General features: G+C 43.6%; 1 protein-coding gene across 2 annotated transcripts; it reads right to left on the minus strand.

Moving 5' to 3' along the window:
• Positions 1–4585: 4585 nt before the first annotated feature.
• Positions 4586–8436, minus strand: LOC132248580 (syncytin-A-like). Of its 2 annotated transcripts, none has more exons than XM_059722063.1 (2): positions 7135–8436; positions 4586–7046 (listed from the first exon to the last, which is right to left on the minus strand). In XM_059722063.1, exons 1-2 carry the CDS (start codon positions 7936–7938, stop codon positions 6720–6722), a joined length of 1131 nt encoding a protein of 376 aa, XP_059578046.1. In that variant the 5' UTR covers positions 7939–8436; the 3' UTR covers positions 4586–6719. The 2 variants fall into 2 exon arrangements, with proteins under 2 accessions (XP_059578046.1, XP_059578045.1); XM_059722062.1 differs by having other exon boundaries at positions 7135–8424.
• Between the last annotated feature and the right edge of the window lie 4125 nt (positions 8437–12561).

The following is a 12561-nucleotide window of genomic DNA, read 5'->3' on the forward strand; positions in this document are numbered from 1 at the left end:
AGATCTGTTTGTATGGGAGGGAAAAAATCCTTGAACTCTTATGATGAAAGAGACTGAAAATAGCCAGAGAAATGTTTCTGTGGGTATACTCTTTCCCCTCTCTCCCTCCCCAACTTCCACCCTCCTGCTTCTCTCTTCCCCCACCCCTTTCCCCCATTCTTAAAACCTTGAATTCCCTTTTCATTATTTTCAGTAAGTAAAGTTTATTTCACTTCAGGAACTCTCAAAGGAGCCCGTTTTAGGGCATAGTTCTCTGTGCTTTCCTGTTAATAAGGTATTATTATACTGTCCCAGTATTAAGGTATTATTATACTGCTCTAACAGGGAGGCCATCCCTGACGTGCCCATTCAAGGTTAGAATATCAAAATCTTCATTAAAAATGTTGTTGTTGTACCAAGATGATTCATGGTACACTGACTTTACTAATTAAATTAATAGCTACACTTGCTTACTAAAGAGATTAACTTCTGCATCACCCTCACTAGATGGGTTAGTTGCTAGGCAGCTCTCACTGGAAGTTTGGCACTTCACTCCTTATCTCTAAGGACAAAGGCTGCTATGCATCTTTCAGTAGGAGAATGCAACACTGCTCTCTCACTAAGAGCATTCATCTCAGACTTTATATCTCAATTGCTTTACTTTAATTATTGTAATCACTTGGTGCATTCTAGTGTTGCAAGTCTATTTAATCTGGAGTATATTTTGACTCGTATGTAATGGAATTGGTTCACTTTTTCTCCCTTGCTAGTTTGCAGCCTCCAAATTTATTATCTAAGTCACACGTGATAGTCTTACGTACTGGAACATGCCTTCACTGTTACTATACTATTTAGTACAAGAATATTTAAGCCCTTTTCAATATTTTTCTATCCACTGAACTGTTCATTGTCAAATATTTGCTTGTTTACTTCATTCAATTTATTCCACACTCGACTGTACGTCTAGGAAGTCGCACCTTTATTAACATAGGTTCTTTCGGTCTAATCCCAAAGGTTGTAAATCAGGCACTGTTCCATTGACTTTGTTGAAGGTATGTTGATATACAGCTCCTGAGAATCTACTCTCCTATTTCACAGAGCAGCTAGACTTATAAAGCACAAGTATCTAGATAACAGCTGTTTTACTTCCCTAGATAACAGGTACACAGTACCTACATGAACATGATAATTTGCTCTTGTCATAGCAATATAGCTATAAGGTTTAGATCTTCATACACTGGTACCCAGTACTAAAATCGAGAGCTAGGGTAAATCTGCACAGCTACAGGGACTTAACTAGTGTGATGTTGATTTGTACCAACAAAACATTTGGCCCCAAAACTTTAAAGCAAGGACCAGACCCTAGCATGAGTATGATACTGAAGTTGCATCTGCAACTACTTTTCACTTAGGACAAAAGTTTAGTTGTAGTTTATTTTTAAATGGAACTGCAAAAAAAGCTCAAATTCAAATGTGGCAAATTCTCATTATTCAGAAAAAAATGTTTTCTATAGCTCTAGATGCAAATTGGCATGGTATTTACCAGAAATGAATGTAGCAATTTGAAGCAAACAATCTCTAAAAGATGTAGCACTTTTCTGTCCACAACTCAGTTACCCACAAACAGACTTTGATTATTTTGAAATTTTATTATTTGGTTTTTTTTGGGGGGGGGGGGGTTGTAAAATACCATGTGCAAACCTATATTAACCTAAGTTTTTTGAAAAACTATTTACTATCTTTGGCACCTACCTGTTATTTATTATGCATAGCATTGTTAATGTAATGCTACATGGTATTGCTTCTGTTAGTTGACTAGATGAATACAACTTTGAGGAAGCTGAGCATTTCCAGCCTAAAAAGTAAATAGCTAATATGTTTTATATGCAATAGGACTTCCTTGTTTAAACAGTATCATTTAACATTGACAGGAAGATGAATAAGCAAACATAATTACCACATTTACTCAATTTGAAGATGAGGTCCCCCCAGCCATTTAACATGAAGAGGAAAGCCCCTTCCCTCACAATCAAGCGTGAGGTAGCAGAGGATGAGGGGAACAGGAAGTTGCTGTAGTTCCAGCCCCAACCCAGGGAGCTCCAGCCCCAATCCAGCCAGAGACACAGCTTTCACCTTCCGCCCGCTGCACTCCTGCCACTCCTCCCCCACAGCCTCCAGTTTTCCTCACCCCATGCCACTTCTCCCTCTCTTTCCCCTTCTGCTGATCTCTTCTTTACCTTTTCTTTGTGCTGGCAGGCTCTATCCTTGCTCCAGCTCAGCCCCATAGCAGCGGTGAAGAGCTGGTACTGCTGTCCCAGCCTGGCCCTGTAGCAGCAATGCCAGCTCCTTGCCACTGCTGCTATAGGGATGGATTAGAATAGCAGTGGCATCTCCATACCTATAGGGAAGGCTGGAGCTATGCTCCATGCTGCAGCAGGGATGGAACCTGCTGGTGTAGAATAAAAGGAGGTGGGGGGGGGAGGCTGAGGGGCCAGCAGGGGGATGGGGAGGGAGAAACTTCAGAGGATGCAGATGGAAAGAAGGAGGGGGACCTGAGGCTTTGGGTGGCAGCAGTGTCATGAAGAGGGGAGGAGTGGGGAACAGGGGAAGGGGGAAATCAGGACAACCTGAGGCTATCAGGGGGCAGGCACACTGGAGGGGTAAATGTAGGCAAGACAGGCAGCAGAGGACAAGCTAACAGCTTCTCTCGCTGCCTGCCCATTATGGCCCCCCCATCTGCCCTATCATATACCACCTGCCCTACCATATACCCCTTACTTCCTCCCTCATTGTCTGTCTCCCACTCCTGAAAACTGTGTGCCCCCCGGAACCTGCAGTAGTGAGGAAGGAAGGAATTTAAGATGATCCTCCAATAATTTCAAGAGGAGGTTAGATGAGTATCTAGCTGGGGTCATCTAGACCCAGCACTCTTTCCTGCTTATGCAGGGGGTCGGACTTGATGATCTATTGAGGTCCCTTCCGACCCTAACATCTATGAATCTATAATTAGATTCCATAAATGGAAAATTATAATACATTTATAAATTTTGTGTGTGTAGAATATAATTATTGGAGGATCTTCTTACATTCAGGATCATCTTATATTTGGGTAAATATAGTAAGTCAAAAAGTTATCCAAAATCCAGAAATATTTTCATAAGCAACTTTTCCCTCTATTTCACCAGTTTTAGCTTCTGATTACATGACATATTGTGACATGTAGAATCAAATGTTGACCCTAATTACCAATAATCAACTGTTGACCCTAATTACTGATAATGCAAGAAGAAACAAGGGTATCCTAGGGCAGCAGTCCCCAACCCAGCAACAGACTGTCTGGATTTACTAAGCCACAGTAAATTGAAGAGTTAAAAGCAATGTTTCCTTAGGCTGGTGACAGTTAGGGACCCCTGCATTAAGGGAAACATCCATTTCCTTTCTGCCAAAAGACAGAGTTGAAACAAGGAGATGTTATTGATTGGAAAAAATAAAGAGGAAGGTGGGAATAACTTCAAGAGAAATAATTGGCTTGTTTAGCAATGAAAATTGTACTGATTTTGATTTCATAAGAACAATTCTTTCTTCTTTATTTTTAAGTGAAGGTGTTAGGTTTCATCACAAGAATTTTTTCCAGGTCTCTGGAAATTATGATGCAAACAAAGTTTTATGTAAAATGTTTGCTTCAAATATCAAACTAATTGCTCTATTGAAACATATACAAGGTAGCCCCCTTACTTAGAGGCACTCTTATTTATCCTGAATTGTCAATGAAGTCTCTGGAATTGTCCTCTTGACATTTCATAGAAATGTATTGAATATTCAAGTTTTCCCAAATGTTCATACCTACTCTGGGAAGTCACTTAGAAGCATTTTCTGCTAATGATGCATTATTTACTGGGAAGTACTTGAGACTGACACAGGTAATTTATATGGCAGAGTCACACATCATAAAAATTTGAAGCATATTGGATAGATATCACTCTATCTATTAGTAGCGCTGAAGTGATAAAGACCAACTTGTAGATGCTTTCTCCTTAAATATGCATGAACCAGATCATATCAGTCTATGAAAGGTGACGATTCTAGGAAAGGATCCAAAAAAGATGTTTCAGTTTCAGGAAATCATTTTCTTTAAAAGTTCATTTTCTGAAATGTCCAAGGATGAAAATTCTGGAAACAATGCTCAAAATATCAAGTGAGATGCCTTCCTCCATCAGGCAATTAATTGTGACCAAGTGAGATTGTCAGCATCTAAACATCTTGGTTTGTCAAGATTTTGACTAAATGTAATGTGTTGTTCCTTCATACCAAACCTAATACTTTTAGCCCCTGAAGACACCACTCTCTCTCTCTCTAAAAAAAATGTTAGTCACTAAATGAAGTTCAGTCAAAACTACCTATTCCCAATTTGTTGCATATTGAAACCATGAAAAGCCATGCAATTTGCATAAAAGGACCACATCCAAGCAAGCACAGCCATGCAGTATGTGGCACTGCTAATGCATCTGCAGCACCACATACCTCACATTCAGCTGTTCTCCAGGCCGCAAGGGAGCATGTGCAAGGGGGGCAGGGGGTGTTTGACACTTGGATATTGTCGTGGAAACACACACAGAGTACTTTTGGGTCAGGTCAGCAGAAGCTTTTATTCAAAAGAAACTACATCTGTAGGGGGAGTTCCAAAGTGACATGGATTTCCCAAGCACTTGGAAGGGGTCCCCCCCCAAGAGCAAAATCAGGAGGCTTATATACTTTTTAACAGTTGCTTACAACTCACGTGATCATATAGTGAAATTAGCATGAAAAGCGGCTATAATATTACTTCATTATTTCTTTGCTGTTATCAGGATGGGAATTATGGGGGAGATAGGGTTAGTTCACAAACCTCCTTCTTGCACCTGGAAATCTACTTTGTACATACTTTTTTTTTTCTACCTTCAAGGCCGCGGTGAGCGAAGCATTTGCAGAAGAGTTACAAAGAACAAACACTTGCCCTTATCTGTTCTACTGTACCGAGCCAGCAATTCTACACAAAGCGGTTATGTCATCTTATAACTAAAATAATCAAAGTTTAAGGCATATATTTTTTCTGATTCCACAGCCCCCCCCTTTGAGACTATTTAGTCTCACTTTAGCCTTAAATTTCCATTCTCATGAGCCCCTCTATTTCATCATGCAGCCTTTCATGTTTTCTTTCAATCTGCTCACACTTTTGTAACACCATTATTCTAGACTCTGCTGTGGGTTTTCTTGCCTTGCTAAAGCTTCCCCTGCTGGCTTTTACGCAGCAGAGGATCAGTTGCATTAAGACATAGAACATTATCAGAACTATCAAGACAAACAATATTCCATACAGGATTTTCTTGTCAAGGGCCCCGAAATCTGGGAGCCAGGAGGTTAGCCAAGACCACATTTCTTCTAGACCCCAGTCAGTATTTTCTGAGGCCACTTGATGTAGGACCCTTAACTGATTTCGGATTTTGCGAATGTCAGTTTCGATTCGCATGTCCTGATTGACATAGACACAACAGGTGGAGTTTACTAAGGCACATACTCCTCCCTGGGATACCAATAGGTAATCTAGGGCTATGCGGTGTTGTATAGTTACTTGTGAGATCTGGGAGATCTCTTTTTGCAGAGCCTGAATTGCATCCGCAGTGGCATTTCCCATAGCTTCCATTGTGGCTGAAATGTTAATTATGGCTAGTTCCAATTCTCTTACTCCAAGCCACGGTATGAAGGTTCTCACAAATCGATGGAACCCTGTGTTTCTGGTAGCTAAGGGGTTAACCACCCTTTTCATGTGATGGTTGAAATTTTTTACTTGTTCCAGATATATTGCACTATGCATTTCGAAACCAGGGATAACACGTCCAAGAGTGCATGCCCCCACCCAATTCCAGGGCAAGATTTTATGAGCCCTGTTTCCGCAGAGCCAGTAAAGGCCTGGGGCAGAAAGGGTACTCAAATCTCGACAGTTGTTGTGCCCTATCCGGCACTTTCGATTGATATGCATCGTATAGGACGGTCCACGTTCAGCTGTTATTCTGCTGGACCGAGATATATTACAAGAAGTAAAATTGGAGTGAATGTAAAATTCTGATCTGTTTGCAATGAGAGCAACATGAGGTTCCTTAGAAAAGTTGTAGACCATGAATCCTGTACAATTGAGAGAGGGTACGTTACCCAACAGGATTCCACTGGTGCTACTAGGGCTATAATCTAGAGTAGTTAGGCAATGAGGGTAGTGTTCTACAGGTGTGGCTTTATTATAAGCTCCGGTGTTGTTGGATCTGTAACAGAAAGGCGCCTTTACTTTTGGGGAGATTATCCAGTTAGCAGGGGCGGCCCTCCATTCTTTAGGAGCGGACCGATGGGCAGCTAACGAGCAGTGTTTAACGAAGCCGCCGTTTATTGTTCCCCATTGCTGGAGGGATATTGGTACTCCAATCATTGGGATTCCTTGGTGTAGGTGTGCTGGGCTGTGAGAGCATATCCAGCAGTTACTTTTATTTCCAGCTTGAGCCACCGCATGGGAGATCTGCAAATACAAATTTTTCTTCCACCCCCCTTGGGTGATACTGAGATACCCAAGTGTGATATATAAGGATATCAGTGCCATTTTTAGATACAGGAGGGACAAAGAATCTTAACAACAAACATAACCAGCACCAGTAAGAAAAAGAACACTACCAGCCAAACCCAGGATGGCAGCCAAAGTTTTTCTTCGTCCTCTGGGCTCAAGTTACGTAAAGGACTGATAATGTTGGCTCTTGGTCTTGATCGAGGTGGTGATCTTCCGAATGGGAGCATTCACTTTTTTCGAGGCCGAAGATGATATCTTCGTTCTTCAACTGATGAATCCGGCTGGGCTGAGGTGTTGGGTGCAGGGGAGAGGTTACTAGCACTTGCACCCTGATGCTCCTCACTTGCCTGAGTGAGGTCCTGAGGGTCTTTGTCCTTGGCCTCAGGGAAAGATCCCAACCTTGGTTGGAATACAGCTGCTTCGGGGTCCAATGGAGGTGATACCTTCTTGCAGTGCGAGGCGTGAGTTCACGTTTGGTGACCTTGGCAACGAACAGCAGAATTAGAGGTTAGAAGTACCTGGAAAGGTCCTTTCCATCTGGGTTGAAGTGCGTTTTTCCGTTGATAGACCTTTACGTAGATCCAATCCCCTGGTTCGAGGTTGTGACAGGGAACATCCGGTGGTTGAGGTAAGGCTTCTTGGACCTGTGAATGAACAGACCTGGCATACTTTATTAATGCCTTGCAATAATTTAGTACAGTTTCATCAGTTAATTGTAGGTCTGTTTGGTGAGGGGCAACAGTTGGTGTAGCTGGCATCCTTATGGGTCGTGCCATGAGTATTTTATAAGGGGTTAGGCCATGTTTTCTGTTAACAGTGTTTCTAATGAGCATAAGAGCAATGGGCAGTGCATCAGGCCATTTGAGGCCTGTTTCAGCACAAATCTTTGAAATGCGCGTTTTTAAATCAGAGTTTTTACGTTCTACAGCACCACTTGACTGTGGATGATAACTACAGTGTAGGTGTTGCTGTATGTTGAGTGCTTGGCAGATGTTTTTTACTATCTGTCCTGTGAAATGGGTGCCACGGTTACTATCTATTGTGAGAGGCAATCCAAATTTAGGGATGAATTCTTTGAGCAATTTCTTTGCTACAGTGATGGAATCAGCACGTATGCATGGGTAGGCTTCCACCCATCCAGAGAACACATCAATAATAACAAGAATGTATTCATAAGAACAGCACTTAGGTAGCTGCACAAAATCAATTTGCAGATTTACAAACGGTCCCCATGGAGGGGGATGGGCTGCGGGTGTTGTTTTTACCCGTTGCCCAATGTTGTGAGCTAAGCAGATGGGACAGGAGCTACAGTACTGTTGTGCCATGGAAGGAAAATTTGGGGCAAACCAATTTCTTTGTCCTGTAGCAATCATTCAACCTTTGCTCGTATGGGCCACAGAGTGGGTTAAACGAGCAAGATGTGGCAAAAGCTCTTTAGGCGCCACCAGGCGGCCATCCGGGGAGCGCCAGAGAGAGTCAGGGTGCAGTGAACATCCTGCACGCAGCCAGTCATTTATTTCCGTTTTTGGGGCCTGATTTTGAAGAAGGGCCAGACTTGAAAGGCTAGCCAAAGGAGACTGGTTTGCTGAAAAACAAACAAAAACAGAGTTAGGAGCCTGTGGGCCAGAAAGGGCCGCATTTCTGGCAGAACGGTTTGCCAGATCATTTCCTCGTGTGACATCATCAAAGGGTTTTTCATGAGCTTTACATTTGACAATAGCAATAGCAAGAGGCAATTGAACAGCTTCTAAGAGCGCTTTTACATAACAACCATGACTGATTTGGGTCCCTGATGAAGTGAGGAACCCTCTTTGTTTCCAGATTTGTCCAAAATCATGAACAACACCAAAAGCATACTTAGAGTTAGTATAAATGGTTATGGTTTGATTTTTTGCAAGAATGCAAGCACGTGTTAAAGCAATGAGTTCAGCAACTTGAGCAGAACGAGCTTGGGGTAAAGAATAGGCTTCCAAAACAGCATACTGAGTGCATACTGCATATCCCGCAACTAATTTGCCTGCATCATTTTTAAGACAGGAACCATTAACAAACAAAACAAGGTCAGAGTTCGGGATAGGAATGTCCTTGAGGTCAGTTCGAGGGGTTAACAATTGAGTTGTGATAGACAGGCAATCATGAGGCTCACCATCAGAGGCAATAGGCAGAAGTGACGCAGGATTCAGAATTGAACAGCGATTTAAGGTTACATTTGCAGCTGACAGTAGAAGTTTCTCATATTTAGTAAGACGGGAATTGGAAATGTGCTGAGTTTTGCCCTTGAGCAGAAGGGCCATCACAGCATGTGGAACTGCAACGGTTAAAGAGTGTCCCAAAACTAGAGAATCTGCCTTTTCAACCAACAAGGCAGCAGCTGCAACTGAACGGAGGCAAGGAGGAAGTTCCGCAGCTACGGGATCAAGGGCAGAGCTGTAATATGCAATTGGGCGATGCTTTTCACCATGCAGCTGAGTGAGTACTCCTAAAGCGATTCCTTCCCGTTCATGACAAAACAAGGTAAAGGGTTTCTTATAATTAGGAAGTTCAAGAGCAGGAGCAAGAGTGAGGGCTTGCTTAAGGACCACAAATGCTTGTTTGGCTTCAGGAGTTCAAGGGAGGGGTTCCGGGGTGGTATCATGAGTGAATGCTTGCAAGGGTTTTGCGAAAGCAGCATAACCCAGGATCCACTGTCTACAATAACCCGTTGCACCTAAGAATCCCCTCATCTGTTTTCTAGTTATAGGTTTGGGAATGTTGAGGATAGCTTTAACTCTACTAGGGGAAAGGTGTTGTTTTCCTGCTGAGATATCATGCCCTAAATAATGTACCTTAGACTTGCAGAGCTGCAATTTAGATTTTGAGGCCTTGTGGCCTTTCTGAGCTAAAGCTGTGAGGAGTGTTAAAGTATTTTGCTCACAGGCCTCTAAAGTGGGTGAGGCTAACAATAGATCATCAACGTACTGAACAAGGGTGGACCCCCCTTTGAACGTGATAGGATCCAAATCTTTTTTTAGGATCTGGGAAAACAGGGTTGGGGATTCTGTATATCCCTGATGGAGTTTTGTCCAGGTATATTGAAATCCCTGATAAGTAAATGCAAACAGATACTGGCTATCCTTATGAACGGGGATAGAGAAAAAAGCAGAACAAAGATTCACTACTGTGAAATATGTAGCATTTGAAGGGATACAGGAAAGAATAGTGGCAGGGTTAGGGACCACGGGGAAAGCGGGTAACACAGCGGCATTTACAGCTCGAAGATCTTGCACAAAGCGATACGTATCTTTACCAGGTTTTTTGACAGGTAGGATAGGTGTGTTGCAAGGGGAGCGTATTGGGACAATAATCCCTTGCTCAAGGAGTGAGGAAACGACAGGCTTGATCCCTTCCTCAGCTTCCTTTGAGATGGGGTACTGTGGGACACGAGGAAGTGGCTTGGCAGGGTTCAGGATGATACGCACTGGTTCAGCACTCAGCATGTGCCCCACTTCATTCGCATGGGTGGACCACAGCTGTGGAGGTACTCGTGCCAACAGTTCCTCTTGCAAGAAGGAAGTGTCAGAATCAGAGTACTCCTGGGTTAGCAAAGCCACAAGCTCGGTTTCCCTATGTTCCGGTACCTCAAGGTAAACACCATTTGGGCTACAATAAATCACGCATCCCAGTTTACACAGCAAGTCCTTACCAAGAAGGTTGACAGGTGCACAGGGGCTAAGAAGAAAGGCATGATTTTCAGACAAAGGGCCAATAGAGATGGAGACAGGTTCAGAGACGGGATGTGGGATAGGTTGTTCACCTATACCGACAGCATTTACAGTTTCAGGAGAATAAGGTAGAAAAGGAAACTCAGCAGCCTTTAGCGTGGAGCGGGACGCTCCGGTGTTGACAAGACAGGAGACAGGTTTACCAGAAATAAGGCATTCAACAAACGGACCAGATTGGTCAGTAGCAAGCAAAGGAGCAATGATGTTACTGTCCCTCAGGCTGTCCTATTCAACACTGGGAAAATTGACAGGAAGTGGAGGTGGGGGCTGGGGTCTGGGTTCTTGGCCGGGGCGGTTGGGGCATTCTGATTTCCAATGTCCTTCTTGCTTGCAATAATGACATTGGTTCCCATAGCCTGGGTTTTGTGGGCTCAAGGATCTATCTCTTCCCCTGAATCTACCCGGGCCTCCCCTTCCCCGTCCTCGTCCCCTTCCTCTACCTGGACCCTGCAACTGAGAAATCTGTAAGGCCATTAACTTAAACTCGGCACTGTCTTTAGACCGTTCCAATTTGTTATGAAAATGGTTAGCCGCAGCAAGGACTTTGGTCAAATCTTTAGTTTCCCAGCCAATAATTACTGTTTGAATTTTTTCAGCAATTTTAGGGTTAAGTCCCTGGACGAATGCTGCCACTATTGCTTGTTTAGCATTTCCGACTGGGTTATCCATTCCTGAGTATCGTTCAAATGCCTGTTTGAGGCGTTCTAAATAGTTACTGGGGTGTTCATTTTTGTTTTGTTTACAGGTATTTATTTTGGTCCAGTCTGCCGTTTTTGGGCAAATTGTGAGAACTGCCTGAACCAAAGCATTTCTCTTGTCAATAAAGTCTTGGCCAATCCCTGGGTTTTGATCTGGCCAAGTACAGGCAGCGTACAGACGTAGCATAGTCTCCTTGGGCAAAATGGATTGCATGAGCTGATTAATGTTAGCCCATGTTGGATTATAACAATTTATAACAGTTTGCAATTCTTCCTGAAATTTTTCTGGGTCTTCCCTGATTTTTGGGAACTTTTGAGTTAAATTGTAGAGATCACCTGGAGTTCAGGGTGCGTGCACAGTTACTATATTTTGTCCATCGGTGCCAATGCCTGGCATTTGTTTTAGGGGGTAAACTTGTGCAGTTCGGGATCTCAGATTGATGGGAGATCTTTCCATGCCTATTCCCATTCTTCTAAATACACCTGTGGTGGGTTGTGACCCAGGAGTAAATTGCCACACTGGTGATGATTGAGTGGCAGATATGGTGGATGAGTCCGGACTATTAAGCTCCGTGGATGGATTTACTGAAGGAGCTTCAGCTAATGGGTCACTAGCCTGGGCTGCAGCCTGATGTTGAACCGGTTGTTGCTGATGTGGGAGTTCCAGGAGAGCGGGGTTCGAACAAAGGTTAAGGATATCCTCTGCTGGCTCTGGTGGTGGGGGCGCCCCGGGCAATGCTGGATACATTGGAGCGGTGGCCAGCGTGTAATTTGGGGGAGCAGCCAATTTCTCCCGAACAGCTTTTAACTGCTGTTTTAATTTTTCTTGAGAGTTTTTTAGGCTCCTAGTTTGAGATTCTGTCCGCCTTTTGGACATTTCATCATACCAATAAAAGAACGCGTCCCACTGGTTTTGTGGTGTTTTGGATCCATGGGACTCTAACGCCCCTCTCAAGTGCACTATTTTATCCTGATCAAATGTTCCTTCCTGTGGAAAATGTTTCACAGGATCATCCCTAGTATACCAGTTCCACTTATCCAGGTACTTGCAAGTCTCGGGAGAATAGTGTGTGTACATAAAGTACGCCGGAGTCCCCTTAGGGGGGACAGGAACCTGTTTAGACTGACTTGTTCCCATTTTCAGTCACACAGGGAGACGTAGGAGAGGCTTATTTAGGATGTCCGGGCCGCTCAGTGCCTTGCCCCACAGTTTTTCACTGCCCAGACAAAAGGCTTCTGACCCGACACCGGCTCATAAAATGGAAATGGGGAGGGAAACACTAGAGGGATCCTTTCACTCCTGCTTTCGGCAGAAGCTACTGGGACGAGGGGTTTGGAAAAGACAAAATCACTCAGACGCCCTGTCCACTGGGTCACGAGGTTCCAGTTGGGTCCCCTTGCTTTCAAAACTGCCCTGTCAGGCAGAATTGGGGCGGCTGAACCCAACCGTAGTCTCAGTTCTGGTCAGTGGCTCATATTTCTAAATACACACACACATTCATTCAATAAGCCCTGTCCACTGGGTCACGAGGTTCCA

This window comes from Alligator mississippiensis, chromosome 2, assembly GCF_030867095.1.
Source record: "Alligator mississippiensis isolate rAllMis1 chromosome 2, rAllMis1, whole genome shotgun sequence".
In the NCBI taxonomy this organism is placed as follows: domain Eukaryota; kingdom Metazoa; phylum Chordata; order Crocodylia; family Alligatoridae; genus Alligator; species Alligator mississippiensis.